Genomic DNA, 20,930 nt, shown 5'->3' on the forward strand with positions numbered 1-20,930 from the left:
GACGAGGAAGAGCATCACGAAGACATTCTGACTAACTCACACTCTCCAACCGAAGTAGATCAAGGGGAGACGGACTTTTCTTCAGATCAAATTCCGGTTATATCATGGCTATCAGAGAAGAGCACTGTGACGACCCGGGAATTTCCGACCAAATTTAAACTTAATCTTTATATGATTTCGATACGATAAGCAAAGTATGTAATGTGGAATCTCAAAAACTTTGAACTGTTTGCATAACTGCATATGACCTTCGACTATGCCCGACGATTCACGAACAATTATTTGTAATTAGATATGTGTGTGTGTGTGTGTGTGTGTGTGTGTGTGTATATATATATATATATATATATATATATATATATATATATATATATATATATATATATATATATATATATATATAAGTGTATATATAATATTTATTTTGAATTAATAAAATATACTTTAAACAAATTGAAATTTAGAATGTAAAATAACAAACAGAATAATTAAGTTATTATTAAAGTGAATATATAAAAATACATATATATAATAATATTTGAATCTATTTAGATAATAATTGTTATATTGTAATAGTTATAAAACATATAAGTGATAAATATTCTATAGATATATTCATTAGATATTACAAAATTAATAATTTGTAATATTAATATATTAAATGTAATTACAAGTTTATTCCTAGTTGTTATACTATTGTTACATTCATTATTATTAATATTAATATCATTACTATTGATATTATTAAAGATTAAAATATAAAATTTGATACAGTTGATTTGCTATGTTATATTAATTATAATTATCATTACTGTATATTCATTAAAAATCATTATTATTATAAAACAACCTACTATGAATATTAATAGTCATTATTAACTTTATTACTAATAACTATTAATTTACTTGATGTTAATATTGCTATTATTATTTTTATAATATTAAAAGTATTATTATTATTAATGTAATTATATTTACTAATTAATATTATTAATTGTATACACATATAATCAGATAAAAAAATCTGATTCGCATATCCTTTGAATTGTATTAAAGATTGTTTTCTTGTCTTTATATTGTAACAAATTGAAACAAATCACAGATAAAATCAAATTCTGTTAGGGATCAAATCAACTTTATTTATTTTATTTCTTCTTGTCCTTCCTTCCATTTTCTGTCGACTCATTCAAACTACAAACCAAAGTTAATCGAATCTTATTACTGTATTAATAGTCACTTACACATTAGATAGGTACCTTCTACTACAATTTGTAAAGGAGAATTGAAAAATCAAAGAAACAGACACCGAAACCAGTCGTACCTCTGTTTCTAAACTCAAATTTCAAATCATTGAATTCGAATTAAATTTCAAAAAGTGTTAATGTAGTTTTGTTAGGAATTCTTCGTTAAAACTTTCTGTAAAATCTTAGATTCCAATTCGTTTTCTTGATTAAGAATTTTCGAGTCAAAGTTATTATTTAAAAAGTCAACCTTTTGATTCTTGGTGAAATTTGTAATTAAACTCATGTTTCAAGTTAAATTAATGAGTCAGGAAGTTTCTAGGAGACATTTGCAACCTATTCCATGTTGTAACTATAACCTGAAATGATCTAGAATTCAAAATCGCTGTTCGAGTTGTTCTTCACGAGAGGTTCACTGCCGCCGCTGTTTTTTTTATTTTTCCTTCATCCTTATGTCTATTAATCACAACAAGTCCTCCCTGTTCTAATTTAGAATCCTAGACAAAAAGAATTGAATTGGTTATGACTGTTGATTATAGTGATAATGGTTCCAGTCGATTTGTTTTTTTTTTTTTTTTGAGGAAGAAGGTGAATTAGATAAATGGGTTAAATAGTTATGAAAAGGGATTAAAACAGAAAAACTGTTATGGATCGATGGTTAAGGTGTGATTCGGGTATTCGAGAGGTCATGGGTTCGAGTCCCGTCTCGGGCAGTTTCATTCTTTTTAATGCTACAAAGGTATAATTTGATATTATTTTTATTATTATTTTTATTATCATGATTATTATTATTACGTTATAATTATTATTTACTAGGATTATTGTATTACTAATTATTATCATTATTATTAATAAAATGGTTATTAAAAGTATTATCATTTATATAGGTTATTATTATTATTGTTAGTATTATTATTATTATTATTATTATTATTATTATTATTATTATTATTATTATTATTATTATTATTATTAACTATTATGGTTTTAAACATGTTAATAACAACTATATTATGAAGTTAGTAATAAAAGTTGTTAAGATAAAATTTGGAAACTGGTTATAAATTATATGAATACCGGTATAAATATAAATATAATTATGAGAATTAAGTTATAGAAACTGTGGTTATAAGACTATATATTTAACACGAGGTTTGTAATAAAAACTAGTTATTAACAAAGTTATTATTATCATCATTTTTTTTTTTAAATGAAGTACCGTTATAATTAAAAATTTATCAAAGTTATTATTATTTTTATTTATTTATTAAAACAATCATTTTTTATCAAAATTAGTAAAGTTATTATTATTAGAAATTAACACTATTATTGTTATTACTATCATTAGTATTATCATCCTTATCGTCTTAGCATTATTACAAATAGATATTTTTTATACAAAAATACGTTATAATAATATTACTATTACATATCACTATATTCTTGTTATTAAAATGATATTAACTTAGCTATATATAAATATATCAACTAATAAATAAATATTTTTTATATATATAAACCTTAATATAAATGAGTATTATTAATATATTATAATGAATATTAGTTATATGAAATATATAAATTAAATATAATAAACTTACCTATATAACACATAATATAATTAGTATAATCATTAATATATATAAACTTATTCAAATACGATTATATGTTTTAATATATATATAATTAATATAGGTTCGTGAATCCAAGGCCAACCTTACACTTGTTTAATAATGTTATATGTATTTTTACTACAAAATACATTAGGTGAGTTTCATTTGCTCCCTTTTTAAATGTTTTTGCAATATATATTTTTGGGACTGAGAATACATGCGCTACTTTTATAACTGTTTTACGAAATAGACACAAGTACTTAAAACTACATTCTATGGCTGGATTATTAAACCGAATATGCCCCTTTTTAGTCTGGTAATCTAAGAACTAGGGAACAGACACCCTAATTGACGCGAATCCTAAAGATAGATCTATCGGGCCCAACAAGCCCCATCCAAAGTACCGGATGCTTTAGTACTTCAAAATTTATATCATGTCCAAAGGAGGATCCCGGAATGATGGGGATATTCTTATATGCATATTGTGAATGTCAGTTACCAGGTGTTCAATCCATATGAATGATATTTTTGTCTCTATGCATGGGATGTATGTTGATGAGAAATGGAAATATGAAATCTTGTGGTCTATTAAAATTATGAAATGATTAATTATGTTAAACTAATGAACTCACCAACCTTTTGGTTGACACTTGAAAGCATGTTTATTCCCAGGTATGAAAGAAATCTTCCGCTGTGCATTTGCTCATTTAGAGATATTACTTGGAGTCATTCATGACATATTTCAAAAAACGTTGCATTCGAGTCATAGTTCATCAAGATCATTATTAAGTCAATTATAGTTGAATGTATTATGAAATGGTACGCATGTCGTCAACTTTCAATGAAATGAAAGTTTGTCTTTTAAAACGAATGCAATATTTGTAAAATGTATCATTTAGAGGTCAAGTACCTCGCGATGTAACCAACTATCGTGAATCGTTTATAATCGAGATGGACTTCGTCCGGATGGATTAGGAGCGGTCATCACAGTTGGTATCAGAGCGGTAGTCTTAGCAAACCAGGTCTTGCATTAGTGTGTCTAACAGATAGTCGTTAAGATGCATTAGTGAGTCTGGACTTCGACCGTGTCTGCATGTCAAAAGTTTTGCTTATCATTTTGTGTCGAAAATCATCTACTTATCATCCATAGTAAATTACCTGCTTATCATTCTTAAGTCTAGACACGTCTTACTGCATTAATTGCATAAATAGTGTATAGACAAAATTCTTATCTTAGCGTATCTGCTAATTCATATCTTAGCGTATCTGCTACTGTAGACTTTATCTGACACGTTTCCTTAAATCCCTTCGTAATCTACGGGATCTTCTGTACTATGTATAGGTATTCTATGTAATTAGAATATCATCCGATATCCGAAAATCATTTCATATCGAAAAATCCTTTAATCAATCGTGCGCAATGGAACTCACCACTAGTTCAAGTCCCTCGAATTCCGATATGGAGTTTCACCTAAGCTCCGAAAGCAGTGTCATCAGAATGACTCAACCAATCAGCCATTCCCAATTCATCTGATGGGTTCGTAGTCTTCTCAATCATTGGAGATAAGAAGAAGGCGATCCTTTCCACCAACCAAATTCATCTTTTGGCGAAGAACCTGAAACATTTACCGGTGAACCTATTAGAAACGCCATTTTCACCCTCATTTTCTGAATATCTCGCTATGATTATATACTATCTCAAATTCAAAATCTAATTCACTCGCTCGTTCCTACCGACAATCATCCCGGAGTAATAAGTCAACGAGCTTCGCACCCGAGTTGTAGCCTTGAAAAATATGGTGCAAAATGTACCAACTTCAGCAACATTACCGGCATCAACAGTACCACCAACAGCAACATTCGCATCCCACACCTAAACATCACAATCTGACCCACGAACATCAACATCATACGCACCATAGATGTCAAGGAGTACCAACAGCAATTAACGATGAAGTATTGAACCATAACTTCATTAATATTCTGCGAAGAATATGTGGATCCTAATAGTTTTAAAGATTACTTATTCTAGCTCAAACCGAAAATCAAATGAGTCTAATATAATATTGACTCAATAAATCCATGATTACATCTGAAGAAAATATATATGTATATATATTTTCATAGGGATTGTGATTAAAAATTCTTTTGTAAAAAATGTTAATGGTGAAAATATTTTAACGGGTAGGTAATACCCGAGGAATATTTATATTTCACATTAATAAGTTACATTGTACATTCTTCAATTCAGATTCAGCAGTCATTAACAACACTGCTCAAATTCACACATATACGTATCCGTTCACCAAAGAACAACTACTTTCATCCAAGTTCAATTTCATATTCAGATTTTGACCAATCAGAATCCAAGTCAAGAATTGACAAGTGGCATAATGAAAGGAATAATGAACAAAATAAAATTGATTAGTAACCAATTAATTAACTACGTAAAACTTTAAACCTATACTAAAGAAATCCTAGCTAAATGTTCCTAGCTAACTGTTCCTATATCCGTTATGACTATTTCCTTATAATATACTAGCCTTGGTTGAACTATTGGACTATTGGACTACTATCATTGGACAATTAAAAAAAAAGTATTAAAAGAGTAGGAAATGTTAAATACAACACACTTCAACTTAAAAGATCGTAAACAAATTACATCTACTACAGTTAAGTATTTCCTCAAGTTTGCCATTTGATTTTACCTTAAACTCATTTGTATCTTGACGATTCCAATTTGCGTTCAAACCCTTCATGATTCTTGAAGACACCTCAATCGAGAGGATGAATTAACCGCACTTCATCTATGTAAGAAGAGATAGATGCATATAGTTATGCACTTGAAAACTCTCGGAACCTAAGTAAACATTTAACACGTGTCTGTGCTAACTCCTTTGGCGTTGTTATTACCGAAAATAACTTTCCAATCCCTTTCCAAATTAGCCAATTTTGTCACAGCTCCAACAAATCAACTTTGACTTTCATTCGGATTAACCTTAATATATATGATACCCTTTTCGTCGCCGTTAATGGAGAACAGTTTATATCTCACCACTTTAGCAGTAAACTTACCAGCAACTTCATTGATCTTTGACTTTCCGAAAAATCATTATATTCATTGAAACCCTATCATATATTCATCCGCATCTTATAACGAGAACTGCCATACCAATTCTCGGGAATCAGCAATCAGTATTGTAAATATTGCAGCAGTTCTACATCAACCAATATATGTATACATATAACATTTATCTTTTAGGATTATGATCTTTCATTCTGAAATCCTGAAAAGCACTCAGTCTACAAATCAATACTCTGAATGTTGAAAAGTTGAATGAAGTAGCAGAAACTGTAGACAACCGTAAACGATCTTAACAGTCAAAAGTTTGATAATAAGGAAGGATACGTTGGAAAAGCTCAGAAAAGTTGGAACTGGAAAACGGATTGAGCTAAACACAAAGGAGACCAAGGACAAATACAAGGACCATACCCTATATTCAAAGAGTCCAGGTAATTCTGGACCCGTTGAAATCTTTAGAAAATATCTTGCTCCGAAGTCATGTTAAAATCTTGCAGAAAATTTTTCTTCATCAACCATCGAACTTAGAAATTCCAAAATATCATCATAAATATCTTCGATATTTCTGAGGATATTTTCATAAATATTCTCATCCGAAATTATATACCTCTTCGTGCTATCTGTAATACATTACATTGGAAATTTCTGTAAAATCTAAGTATAAACTATGAATGAATTCTGAAGTAGTGTTGGGAACTGATGCATGAGTTAGTATAATATAATGACACTTGATCAACGTGATTATATTACAGTAAGTCATGCTGAGTTTCTAAATGGAACATGATGATTCACAGATTATAACGTCATCATGTGTCATGTTACATAACTCTTTCATTCTGATTAACTTCTGAACATATCAAGAAAATATATTCTTGATAGTTCTATTCTCAGTGATTCTAGTAATTTGACAAATCAAATCGTGCTATTACATTCTTTCTTGGTTAGAACATTAAGATCCTTCGAAACTCCGTACTTACGAATTCTGGACCGTTGCTCGCTTTACTAGAGGTCGAGAGGATAATAAAAAGGCAAAGAGATCCAAAATATAAGAGAAAATATAAAGCCCAATAACAACACGGAGGTTACAAACCGTGTATATTAATACGAATAGCAATATAAAGACACGGTATAATTAAGAATAGTATCACCCCAAGGCAATAATAGAAGTAAACAGATTTTTCTGGTGGAAGAATGAAAAGAAGGATGACAGAAATAATAATTGGGAAAATATCAAGGATTAGAACTGGATTAAACATTTTCATAATCTTTTGGATGTATGAACTAAGAAAGAAAGTATAGGAATGGTGAAAATAATGGAACGGAAGAGTTTAATTTATAATGGAAATACCAGACAGAGTAATCAAGGTAGATCTCCGCATTTAATTAGAGAGATCCTGATTTCCTTATTCGCTGAAGAATCAGATCTTATAGATTTCCAAAGATTTTCTTTTAAATTCCTTAAATTCCGGAAGTCCACCGTGACTACGTCAAAAGTTAAATCTCTATCTCAAACTTTTGTCACAGCTTCACTCGTACGCTTCACATAATTGAATTGTTTTCATCTATATTAATGATAAAACTCTATTTATCCACTCATATCCATCATGAAAACATTTTTATTGTTAGCCATGACCACCTCACTCAAATTTCGGGGCGAAATTTCTTTAACGGGTAGGTACTGTGACGACCCGGGAATTTCCGACCAAATTTAAACTTAACCTTTATATGATTTCGATACGATAAGCAAAGTCTGTAATGTGGAATCTCAAAAACTTTGAACTGTTTGCATAACTGCATATGACCTTCGACTATGCCCGACGATTCACGAACAATTATTTGTAATTAGATATGTGTGTGTGTATATATATATATATGTATATATATATATATATAAATATAAGTGTATATATAATATTTATTTTGAATTAATAAAATATACTTTAAACGAATTGAAATTTAGAATGTAAAATAACAAACAGAATAATTAAGTTATTATTAAAATGAATATATAAATATATATATATATATATATATATATATATATATATATATATATATATATATATATATATATATATATATATATATATATATATAATAATAATAATAATAATATTTGAATCTATTTAGATAATAATTGTTATATTGTAATAGTTTTAAAACACATAAGTGATAAATATTCTATAGATATATTCATTAGATATTACAAAATTAATAATTTTTAATATTAATATATTAAATGTAATTACAAGTTTATTCCTAGTTGTTATACTATTGTTACATTCATTATTATTAATATTAATATCATTACTATTGATATTATTAAAGATTAAAATATAAAATTTGATACAGTTGATTTGCTATGTTATATTAATTATAATTATCATTATTGTATATTCATTAAAAATCATTATTATTATAAAACAACCTACTATGAATATTAATAGTCATTATTAACTTTATTACTAATAACTATTAATTTACTTGATGTTAATATTGCTATTATTATTTTTATAATATTAAAAGTATTATTATTATTAATGTAATTATATTTACTAATTAATATTATTAATTGTATACACATATAATTAGATAAAAAAAATCTGATTCGCATATCCTTTGAACTGTATTAAAGATTGTTTTCTTATCTTTAATATTGTAACAAATTGAAACAAATCACAGATAAAATCAAATTCTGTTAGGGATCAAATCAACTTTATTTATTTTATTTCTTCTTGTCCTTCCTTCCATTTATTTCTTCTTGTCCTTCCTTCCATTTTCTGTCGACTCATTCAAACTACAAACCAAAGTTAATTGAATCTTATTACTGTATTAATAGTCACTTACACATTATATAGGTACCTTCTACCACAATTTGTAAAGGAGAATTGAAAAATCAAAGAAACAGACACCGAAACCAGTCGTACCTCTGTTTCTAAACTCAAATTTCAAATCCTTGAATTCGAATTAAATTTCAAAAAGTGTTAATGTAGTTTTGTTAGGAATTCTTCGTTAAAACTTTCTGTAAAATCTTAGATTCCAATTCATTTTCTTGATTAAGAATTTTCGAGTCAAAGTTATTATTTAAAAAGTCAACCTTTTGATTCTTGGTGAAATTTGTAATTAAACTCATGTTTCAAGTTAAATTAATGAGTCAGAAAGTTTCTAGGAGACATTTGCAACCTATTCCATGTTGTAACTATAACCTGAAATGATCTAGAATTCAAAATCGCTGTTCGAGTTGTTCTTCACGAGAGGTTCACTGCCGCCGCTATTTTTTTTTTATTTTTCCTTCATCCTCATGTCTATTAATCACAACAAGTCCTCCCTGTTCCAATTTAGAATCCTAGACAAAAAGAATTGAATTGGTTATGACTGTTGATTATAGTGATAATGGTTCCAGTCGAATTGTCTTTTTTTTTTTTTTGAGGAAGAAGGTGAATTAGATAAATGGGTTAAATAGTTATGAAAAGGGATTAAAACAGAAAAATTGTTATGGATCGATGGTTAAGGTGTGATTCGGGTATTCGAGAGGTCATGGGTTCGAGTCCCGTCTCGGGCAGTTTCATTCTTTTTAATGCTACAAAGGTATAATTTGATATTATTATTATTATTATTTTTATTATCATGATTATTATTATTATGTTATAATTATTATTTACTAGGATTATTGTATTACTAATTATTATCATTATTATTAATAAAATGGTTATTAAAAGTATTATCATTTATATAGATTATATTATTATCATTGTTAATATTATTAGTATTAACATTATTATTATTGTTAGTATTATTATTATTATTATTATTATTATTATTATTATTATTATTATTATTATTATTATTATTATTAACTATTATGGTTTTGAACATGTTAATAACAACTATATTATGAAGTTAGTAATAAAAGTTGTTAAGATAAAATTTGGAAACTGGTTATAAATTATATGAATACCGGTATAAATATAAATATAATTATGAGAATTAAGTTATAGAAACTGTGGTTATAAGACTATATATTTAACACGAGGTTTGTAATAAAAACTAGTTATTAACAAAGTTATTATTATCATCATTTTTTTTTTTAAATGAAGTACCGTTATAATTAAAAATTTATCAAAGTTATTATTATTTTTATTTATTTATTAAAACGATCATTTTTTATCAAAATTAGTAAAGTTATTATTATTAAAAATTAACACTATTATTGTTATTACTATCATTAGTATTATCATCCTTATCGTCTTAGCATTATTACAAATAGATATTTTTTATACAAAAATACGTTATAATAATATTAATATTACATATCACTATATTCTTGTTATTAAAATGATATTAACTTATCTATATATAAATATATCAACTAATAAATAAATATTTTTTTATATATATAAACCTTAATATAAATGAGTATTATTAATATATTATAATGAATATTAGTTATATGAAATATATAAATTAAATATAATAAACTTACCTATATAACACATAATATAATTGGTATAATCATTAATATATATAAACTTATTCAAATATGATTATATGTTTTAATATATATATATATATAATTAATATAGGTTCGTGAATCCAAGGCCAACCTTACACTTGTTTATTGATGTTATATGTATTTTTACTACAAAATACATTATGTGAGTTTCATTTGCTCCCTTTTTAAATGCTTTTGCAATATATATTTTTGGGACTGAGAATACATGCGCTACTTTTATAATTGTTTTACGAAATAGACACAAGTACTTAAAATTACATTCTATGGCTGGATTATTAAACCGAATATGCCCCTTTTTAGTCTGGTAATCTAAGAATTAGGGAACAGACACCCTAATTGACGCGAATACTAAAGATAGATCTATCGGGCCCAACAAGCTCCATCCAAAGTACTGGATGCTTTAGTACTTCGAAATTTATATCATGTCCGAAGGAGGATCCCGGAATGATGGGGATATTCTTATATGCATATTGTGAATGTCGGTTACCAGGTGTTCAATCCATATGAATGATATTTTTGTCTCTATGCATGGGACGTATGTTTATGAGAAATGGAAATATGAAATCTTGCGGTCTATTAAAATTATGAAATGATTAATTATGTTAAACTAATGAACTCACCAACCTTTTGGTTGACACTTGAAAGCATGTTTATTCCTAGGTATGAAAGAAATCTTCCGCTGTGCATTTGCTCATTTAGAGATATTACTTGGAGTCATTCATGACATATTTCAAAAGACGTTGCATTCGAGTCATCGAATTCATCAAGATCATTATTAAGTCAATTATAGTTTAATGTATTATGAAATGGTACGCATGTCGTCAACTTTCAATGAAATGAAAGTTTGTCTTTTAAAACAAATGCAATATTTGTAAAATGTATCATTTAGAGGTCAAGTACCTCGCGATGTAACCAACTATCGTGAATCGTTTATAATCGAGATGGACTTCGTCCGGATGGATTAGGAGCGGTCATCACAAGCACCACCTCTATCTCCGAAGAGAAGACAATGATGTTGAAATCCTAGAAGAACGCATTCAAGACTTTATCAATTCTCTTCACGATCATATCTATCACAAAGAAAGGCAACGAGAGCACAATTCAGTGGTTCGCACTATTCTCGAGACAAGATTCTGTCGAGATCAGAAGATCATTTACTCTAAGGTTTATAACGCCTTAGCCGGATCTGCACTTACGTTCTCACGAAACGAACGAGCACTACTGACTCTCATCCGGAAGCATATGGATCTTTCCACCGGCCGCCAGACTTATCACTCTGATTTGCAAATGATCGAGGATATTCACAGTGTTTTCGCTCTTCTGGATAGAGATAACTTCGAAAGCACACCAGACAGACTAGTAATTTACGTAACAATTGATCACCATGCTGATCTGATTATCAAAGAGTTACAAGACGCTGTTATGAATAAAGCAAGACGAAACAATCCGTTCTCTCATCTTGAACCAGATCGAGTCAACATTGCCACCTATGTTACGAAGCAGCTATCACGTATCTTCCACGAATCCACAGATCCTAGTTTCATATATAAAGCTGGATGTCGAGAGATATAATCAAAGACGGTGAAATTAATACTCGGATCAGGATTGCTATTCACTTCCTTCCAGCTTCGTCTCTTAACTAATCTGTGCAAAGCTACAGACTCTTACTGTGGAGATCACCGTTCCAAAGACTTCGAAATTCTAAAGATACAGTTTCTTACATTGTTTGAAGACCTCCGAAATGAGCATCCAGTCAGAGAAATCATCAACACCAGCACTGCAACCATGATTGACATTCATAGGTCAACCAGCAGAGCTGTGGATCATATTCTCATCGGACTTCAAGACTTATGAAGATCCGAAAATGCGCACTACTTATCGTTCAGAAGATCTTCAAGAGAAGTACCGGACTTGTTACCACTATTGGTCCGACACTTTCTTAGAACTTATCCACCAAGACTCACATTCCCTCAAGAAGACCAAGATCACAACCATCAACGAGGAATGTTTGCTTTTTGAAGAATCACTAGGTCGAGCCAACGACCTTAAACAAAAGCGCTTCTCGGGAGGCAACCCGTGCAATAAAGTAGAGTAGAAGAATAAAGGATGACAAATGAGCCGATAAAGAAGCAAGGAAGCCAGCCGCATCTGCTAGGGGTATTTCTTTCTTTTCGCTACTAGCTCAAGATTCAAACTATACCGCATCCTAGCTTATCACTAAGTGTAGGATAACACCCAATTAAAATACTAGACAAACACTCCCAAATCTTCAACTAAAACTCCTAAGTGTGGGATACACTAGAAACATTGAGGACATTGTTCGTCTAAGTGTGGGATGTTGGTATCTTTTTATGCTATATCATAATAAACCATTACGAAGATTCCAAGTCCTTAAGCCAAATTTCAAATTTTTTGCAAAAGAAACCCTTTTCGAAAAAGTATTTTTGAAAACCTAAAACGTTTGTCAATAAAAATAAGGCTTAAGTAAAGGTGGAAATCTTGTTAGATTGAAATCTCTAATAGAGCATTGCATGACTAAGGCATTATCGACCTAAATTGATTATGGTGAGGCACCCCAAATAAGACCAGCATTCATCTTTAATGCTTCACTATTTTCCGTTGAGAGTGCCGATGACTGTGCTCAGAATCAGAACTTGCTTTAGATCTACATCTCCAAGCAGCAAAGCGTGATTCTGTTGTAATTAAAATAGCTACCCATTTGTGAAACATAAGCCTTCCACACCTCCACTACTTCTACTCCACCACCACATCCATATCACCTTTACTATTTCTCAGAAAACCCAGAAAATGAGATTCCTTCCGAAAACCCAATGTTATAAACCTCTCAAGTATCATGGCAAAGGTCTTGAAAAAGTTTACCGGCAAAACGTTTCTCGAGATGAAGTCTCCAAAAAAAAATGAAATGATGAAGTTCTGAAAAAGGAGCAGAACTAAATAAGATAAATGCCGAAGAGAACTCGACCGAAAATGATTATCAAATGAAGAAAAGTTCAAAAGTGCTTCTCAAAATACTTCAGCACTCCTATCTATCCGAATAAAAGTCTGTATAAAGACTATATTACCCTTTTATCTCACCTTTCAAAAAACAACCTCACTACCACTCTAAAATTCCTTTCCATCATTAACAAATAACCCATAAAGCTGAGATTACTACCGTTCTCGCGTTAGCAGCAAGGATTTGAGTCTTTATCAAGCCTATGACAATGGGTGCATCATGACTGGCTATGAGCGTATTCATTTCTTAGATCTATAGGGAATCCTAAACACTTGAGTGATTTGAGTGACCCGTGAAAGCTAGCCTATGTCATGTAATCTCCTCGCATGCTTGCAGAGATAATTTCAGTCCTAACATAGATGACTCACCTTATCTTTTTGCTCTTATAATAAAAGCAAACATCTTAGGCTATTAGAAAAGAAACGCTGAAAAGATTCTTTAAAATGAGAGTTTGCTTGAGGACAAGCAAAGTATAAGTGTGGGATATTTGATATCGGCTAAAAAGTCACATTTTTACCCCGGTATTAAGGCCCAAAAATAAGAAAGATTCGAACTTTATCAGAAAAATACCTACTTCGTCGGTTAGAATTGAAGAACAAGTAATTACGAAGACGGTGCAAAAAGAATCAAGAGAATCGGAGCTAAAACGAAGATTCTAGAGCGAAAACGGTGAAAGACAAGAAATCAAGTTACGATCTAGGGAATTCAGGCTGACCAGCAAGCCATACGGCCTGCCATACGGCCTGCCAGTATGGAAACAGCCTGCGATATACGTGCCACCACACGAGCCACCAAACGGCCTGCCTTGCATATGGCCTGCCAAATACGGCCTGCCAAATGGCCTGCCATGCGTATTTGGCAATTTTCAAGTCTATTTAAAGGGTCTTTGTCATTCATTCCAACACACACTTCAATTCACTTCTTTCTCTCTCTTGTACAATATTAGTCATACTTTCAAGGCCTTCTCACCTCCGAGCGGGAAATTAAGTACCCGGAGGAGAACGCTGAAGATTGTATTAGGAGCGGTCTGGAGTCTTGAAGTTGTCACTTTTGTATTCGGAACTCGTTTAATCTACTGGTACTTCTATCATTTATCTTATATAATGTTTTATGATATTATTGCCATGATTAGCGAGTAGTTATCTTTAGTGTATGCTATGATGTAAGCAGTTATAATGCCGAAATAATATTATGGTTTGTGTATGCTGTTGAAATGCTTTCTGATTATGCTTTAAACTCAATCGCTTTTCCAACTAATAGAACGTACTTATAGGCTCTGTTATTGGGAAGTCTCGAACCCCGATTCAGAGTACACTATCTGTGTCACCCCTTGGTAAGAGAAGTCTCTCGGATACAACGTAAGATCGACCGAGGCACACCGGTTGTAGTAAGTCTATCGAGCTTTGGATTCCGACTGAGGACTCTTTCGTAGTGAAACATCTGACTAGACCCCTAGTACATTGTCAGTCCCAGACCATGCTAGTGTAGTCACCAAGCATATAAACTTCGTACGTGCACGCTGAAGCACAACGGTTGTTGTGAGCTGTACCTCTGCTAAGTAAGGCCATGGAACACGGCTAGTGTTGACCAGTACACTGCACCATAACGCGGTCTCAAGCATTGCACCCCGCTTGAGGGATTCTTAGTTAATTAAGGAACTGTTTGTTTAGACACATAAAGGATTGGACCGTTAGGATAACCGAACGTGTTCATGGAAGTCATCTTGACTTGGCCATGGTGTTCTTTATGGTTGAACTCTTTTTAAGGGCCTAACTATCTTTTACCAATCATTAACGAAAGCATTGAAACACATCACGTCTCTCGAATATGGTAAACCATGTATTCTATTATGCTTAAGAAAGTTTAGACCATTTTGGAATGTTAATACGTCACCCAACTGAGTCACTCAATTGGATGAGCCGTCTGAACGTGTATGCCTGTAGTCAGACTGCACGGGCGTCGGGGGTAAGGGACGTTGCTGTCTATTCAGAATCTTCAAGCCTAACGCAGTACCCAGTGACATGTCTTATGACAGGGGCTTTTAGGACCAGTGCAATGAATACAAGGCCTCTGCCTATTCATGAGCCAACATTCCATAATCTCGACAGAATAACTGATGAAGTCATAGTATGCACTTACTTTAAGCTTATCTGAATTACAAATTTTATCGCATTTACTTTATCTATCTTAAATTAGAAAATCCCAAAATAAATATTCACTACTCCCTAACTATCTTAGGCTACAATATAGGTTCGATGTTACTGATATCTCAAAAATACGACTCTATGTCATACTTCCCTTACTTATAAGGAGTAGTAAGATTTAGGCCCCGCTAAATATAAATTTAAAACAGTGCCCTCTCCCACGAGTGGCTGATCCTGGCGAGCCACGGCCTAACGACACGGCGCAAATAAAAACCGTCCGTTTCGGCCATATCATAGAAGCAGAACCAGTAGGATTATTATTAGACTTATTACTAGCCATTTTGCCTCTAAAACTGGGTGGATATCCAACAACTTCATAAAACCTATCAATTGTGTGGCCAATTTTATTACATTTAGTGCACTTAAGATTAGGAGTAGGTCCTCTTGTGAATCTGGTATTATTAGATGGATTAAAACTTTGATTTGACACAGTTTTAGTGACAAAGGCAGAAGCCTGATTCTTTTTAAATGTATTATTTTAAGCATTTTTGTGACATTCTTTTCCAGACAGAGTGGCATAAGCAGTTTTAATAGTAGGAAGTGGTTCAGTGGTTAAAATTATACCTCTTATTTGAGAATATGATTCATCCAGACCCATTAGAAATTGCATTAGCTTAATCATTTCCATATGTTCTTTAAATTCAGTTGTATTATCAGGTATGTGAACCATAGCATCAAATTGTTTCCACAAAGAATTAAGTGTGTGATAATATTCAGACAATGATGAGCCATTCTGAGTTAATGAATTAATCTTTTTATGCAAATTGAACACAACAGAACCATTAACCTTATCATAAGTCTCTTTTAATTCAGTCCACACCTCAGAAGCAATAGTAGAGTAAACTTGCCCAAGATATAACTCTTCTGAGATGGTACCCAAAATCTAAGAAAGAACCACTTGATAGGACCCTTGACACATGAATACCAATGAATGTGAAGATTAACCATTAAGATTGAGAGAGAAAGTCAATCGGTCAAGATTGACTTTCCACGGCTCTCTTGAAAATCTCTACATAACAGTGGCTAAACTTAGCTAATCTAGGGAGCCTTGGATCCTTTATATAGCCTCGTATAAAGGATCCTCCATAAGGCTAGGGAAACACATTTTACTCCTTCTCGGGTACCTAACAATCTCCCCCCAGGAGTGAGACGGGTTTCCAAAAAATAACTCCCTAGTAAACATACAACATTACAAGGAAAGAATTAACTATTGCTAACTAACTCCCCCCGAATGATGTACGGCCGTTGATGAATATCTTGAATCTTCAAATCTTAATATCATTGTTCTTTCAACGGTCTTTGAGTTTGCACAGTGGAATGCGCAAGGTAGACATTCATCATTGCATCACTTCATGTTGATGAAGAATACCTCAAAGTCTTAGAATCTCCCCCTTCAAAGTACTTGGGCTTTCCTACATGAACTAAGAACGATCTTGAAACAAGCATCTTCTAACTTAGCATGATTATCAGAAAATTACTAAAGTACCGGCTTTTAACTAAACCCCAATGGAGAAAGATCTTCTTCGAAATCACTTAGCTCCCCCCCCCCCCAACACTTGACTTGATTAGTAAGCTCGAAAAACTTGAGAAACTCCCCCCGGAATGTATGGGGCATACGGCCAATCAAGTGTGTACTCATCACATCTTTGATAGCCTCATTTATTCATATATTTCTGGTATCAATATAGTTGGCTTTGACGTGGCTCCTTCGAAGTTCCTTACGTCTCCAATACTCCCCCAAGGATGTGGAAGTCCTTTTCATTTTCCTTTGCTCACTCGTCAAACAAGTAACACATCGATTTTGTCTCTTTGAAGTCTGAGTCCAATATCGTACGTGTATTGAAGTCACACGCACATCAACCATATACATATCTCCCCCACAATGATGCTCGCATGAAATAAGAGCTTCATTGTTTAAAATGGTTGACGTACTCGGCAATTCCCCAAAATATCTTAAAGAACGCGTGTGAGAAAAGCCATGTGAATCCGAGCCTCAAAAGTAGTGGAAAAATAAGCTTTGGAGGGCTAGATTCGGTAAAGGACTAATCTTGAAAATTCTGTCAAAAGTCAGGGGCCAAAACTGTCAATTTAGTAGCCAGATTCGGTAAAGGACTGAGCTTGCAAAACTTTGAAGCCTGTCAGGGACTGTTCCTGTACATTCTGAAGATCTTCAAGCATGTTAAGCTTAAAGTGCACAATATTAGGCTTGTAGTGACCAGGCCTATTAAGCAAATTCGGTAAGTCCTTTGGGCCCAATTCAGTTTACAAAGTTATCAGGCCATTTGTGGACGAGCCTGGTACTGCATCAATACCGAATATCATCAAAAATACCGAATAGAATGAAAAGTTATACCGAGGCATCATCATCATCAAGGAATACTGGATATCATGATCATCACATCCATACCGAATGATCTACCGAGTATTATACCGAGTGCTATACCGAAGCAAGAACCGAGTCTTATGCATACCGAATCATAATCATGTACCTACTCAGAACCAGAATATGAAGCCGAATGAGTTCATACCGAATTATCTTCATCATGAACTCATCTCATCAAAATTTCAATTCGATGAATTGATGTTCAAAATTGATACAAACTACATCCTAAAGCTCCGATTAACACACTTTGTGAAGGATTTTCGATCAAAACAACACAATTTTGCAGAATAGCTGATGAACAGATGACGACAGCTACATATGAACTCCAAAATTAAACACGAAATTTATGAAGTTTTAGAAGATGAAATTCACATGAAAGTTGCTTGAAATGATCAAGTGAATACTCGATTTCAGTTTTTAATATCCACAAATCACGAATTCGACTCAATTGATTCGTTGACCAAATTTCTTCAATAGTTGACTTTAAGATCCATGAATATATAGAGACGGCCTATTGGATTTGATGCTTCACAAAGTATATACGAGTATCCAAGAGTTCAAATCAGTCCTCAATTTGAGTTGATGTAGACCGAATCACTCCGAGGACCTCAACGACTTGAGTTAATGAAGAACGATGAACACGAGATCGAAGCACTCTGAATCTGTTGTTGTTCATTGAATCTGAAACATCACGAAGTTTAGGAATCTGATTAGGAACACGTTGTTGATATCAATTCGTTGTAATAAACATCAATTAATTGAATCCGAATTTTTGCTCATGAAATTGAAGTAGATCATTACGAACAGTAGCTGTGAAGATGAAAATGTATTTTGTGAAATAAGGATTCGGTATTCTGAAATGTATAGTGTTTGATATTTGTTGTTTTGTGTAATTGATTTGTGATTTGGAATAATGTTTAGTTTAGATTCGGTAAATGAGATTTGGTAACGAATGAATCTCATTTAGTTGTGTTTTGGTGAGATTCGGTATCGAAATTTTTTTCGAAAATTTTTTGAAATTTTTTTGAAGATCTTCATATCTTCATGATGAAGATGATGAAGGGATGAAGGTTTGGTGTTGAAGGTTGAAGGTGGGGGGAAAACATTCATGAATATTCAAAGGGATCTCCTTCGTTTCGTTGAAGGTTAGGCTCTGAAACCAATTGATACGACCCTTGACACATGAATACCAATGAATGTGAAGATTAACCATTAAGATTGAGAGAGAAAGTCAATCGGTCAAGATTGACTTTTCACGGCTCTCTTGAAAATCTCTACATAACAGTGGCTAAACTTAGCTAATCTAGGGAGCCTTGGATCCTTTATATAGCCTCGTATAAAGGATCCTCCATAAGGCTAGGGAAACACGTTTTACTCCTTCTCGGGTACCTAACACCACTGAATTACATCTATCCCATTGATTACCCAAAATAGCATTTGTTTTATCTTTTTTAACTTTTCCTTTAACAAAAACCCATTTTATTCTTAGTTTGCAAAGCTAGAGTCATGGCACAAGACCACACTCTGTAATTTTCAGTACCAGTTAATTTCAAAGTAATGATAGGTGTGCTACTAATATCATATGGATGTAAATACAGTGGATCTCCAAAATCAAGTTTATTAATCAAAACATCATCCCCTTCAGTCCCAGACATGTTTATAGAATTTATGCAAGAAATAACAAATTAGCAGATCAAAAAATAATATAAGAGAAAGCTAGTAATAACAGACAACAGATATCACATGCAATAACAGATAGCAGATATCACAATTAATATCAAATAACAGATAGCAGATATCACAAACTAATATCAAGAACAGATAGCAGATAACAAGATCTAGAAAAAAATAAATAAAAAACTAATGAAAAACACGAATAAAAATGAGACCCCCCTTTGAAGAAGATGATAACAGATGAATGAGATGAAGATAAGCAGCGGATGATAGAAGTATCTCTTCTTCAAAAGACAATCCGTTGATGAAACCCTAATTTGAGTCGATGCCCAAATTTTTAGATCTAAGAACTCTAACGCGAAACAAGCCCCAAATCACCAGAAACGAACACGTTGATGAAGAATACAATCGATTCAAGCATCAACCGCTCTGATACCATATAAAATTATACAGATCAAACACCAGAATCCAAATAACTCTTTTAATAAAACCATATCCAACAATTACACAACCACAATTGTTCACAATAGATGAACAATAACTTGAAAGAATATATGTAACACAAGATCAACTAGATCAATTTAGATATTGAATCTAGGAATACAAAATAATGAGAGAAAAATTGAGAGAATCTGTAAATGATATTGTATGAATGTGATCGAATCACCAGAACCCTAATTTAATCCTTTTTATCCCTTTTCTGCATATGTCGGCTACCAGATGACCTGAAGGGAATAAGTTTCATTTTAAACCCTTAACTTTTAATAACTTGAACTCTTTAGACAATGACTTTAAAACAGCAGCAGCAGTCCTTAACTTTGACAAATCTTTCACAGGAAGTCCAAATAGAAATAACAGAAATCTACACAGCTACACCTACACATAACCGGATCAAGTTAGATGTTTGAACAATCAAGATTCAATTCTACTTACCTGTTTTAACAGATGTTGTTTACGATGTGCAAAGAGGAGTAACCAAATTAACAAACTCATGGGTATCAAGAAGGTCATCATCTTTGGTAGCGGGATATTTTAGTTTCAAAGATAATTTAACAAATAAACAATGACATCACAAAGTGAGAATCACCTTGAAATTAGCTGATTCGCAGACACTTTGGTTGATAAGAGGTTGATCCAAGTTTAGATATTATTTAATTACTATATTTAATTACGATCTTTTAAGAATATTATGAGATATAGTTTT

The 20,930-nt window shown here is 32.0% G+C and overlaps 1 protein-coding gene across 1 annotated transcript; it reads right to left on the bottom strand.

The window, feature by feature from the left end:
- Positions 1 to 16,147: 16,147 nt before the first annotated feature.
- On the bottom strand, positions 16,148 to 20,719 carry LOC139840321 (uncharacterized). The gene is made up of 2 exons (XM_071830592.1): positions 20,660 to 20,719; positions 16,148 to 16,552 (listed from the first exon to the last, which is right to left on the bottom strand). Exons 1-2 carry the CDS (start codon positions 20,717 to 20,719, stop codon positions 16,148 to 16,150), a joined length of 465 nt encoding a protein of 154 aa, XP_071686693.1.
- Positions 20,720 to 20,930: the final 211 nt, after the last annotated feature.

The sequence above is a fragment of the Rutidosis leptorrhynchoides genome, chromosome 1 (genome assembly GCF_046630445.1).
Source record: "Rutidosis leptorrhynchoides isolate AG116_Rl617_1_P2 chromosome 1, CSIRO_AGI_Rlap_v1, whole genome shotgun sequence".
In the NCBI taxonomy this organism is placed as follows: domain Eukaryota; kingdom Viridiplantae; phylum Streptophyta; class Magnoliopsida; order Asterales; family Asteraceae; genus Rutidosis; species Rutidosis leptorrhynchoides.

Bases quoted from the DNA above. Each gene is read 5' to 3' on its own strand.
- LOC139840321 (XM_071830592.1), bottom strand. From the start codon at position 20,719: ATGAGTTTGTTAATTTGGTTACTCCTCTTTGCACATCGTAAACAACAT. The intron at 16,553-20,659 runs GTAAGTAGAATT...GTTCTTTCTTAG, and splicing joins AACAACATCTGTTAAAACAG to ATTTTGGGTACCATCTCAGA.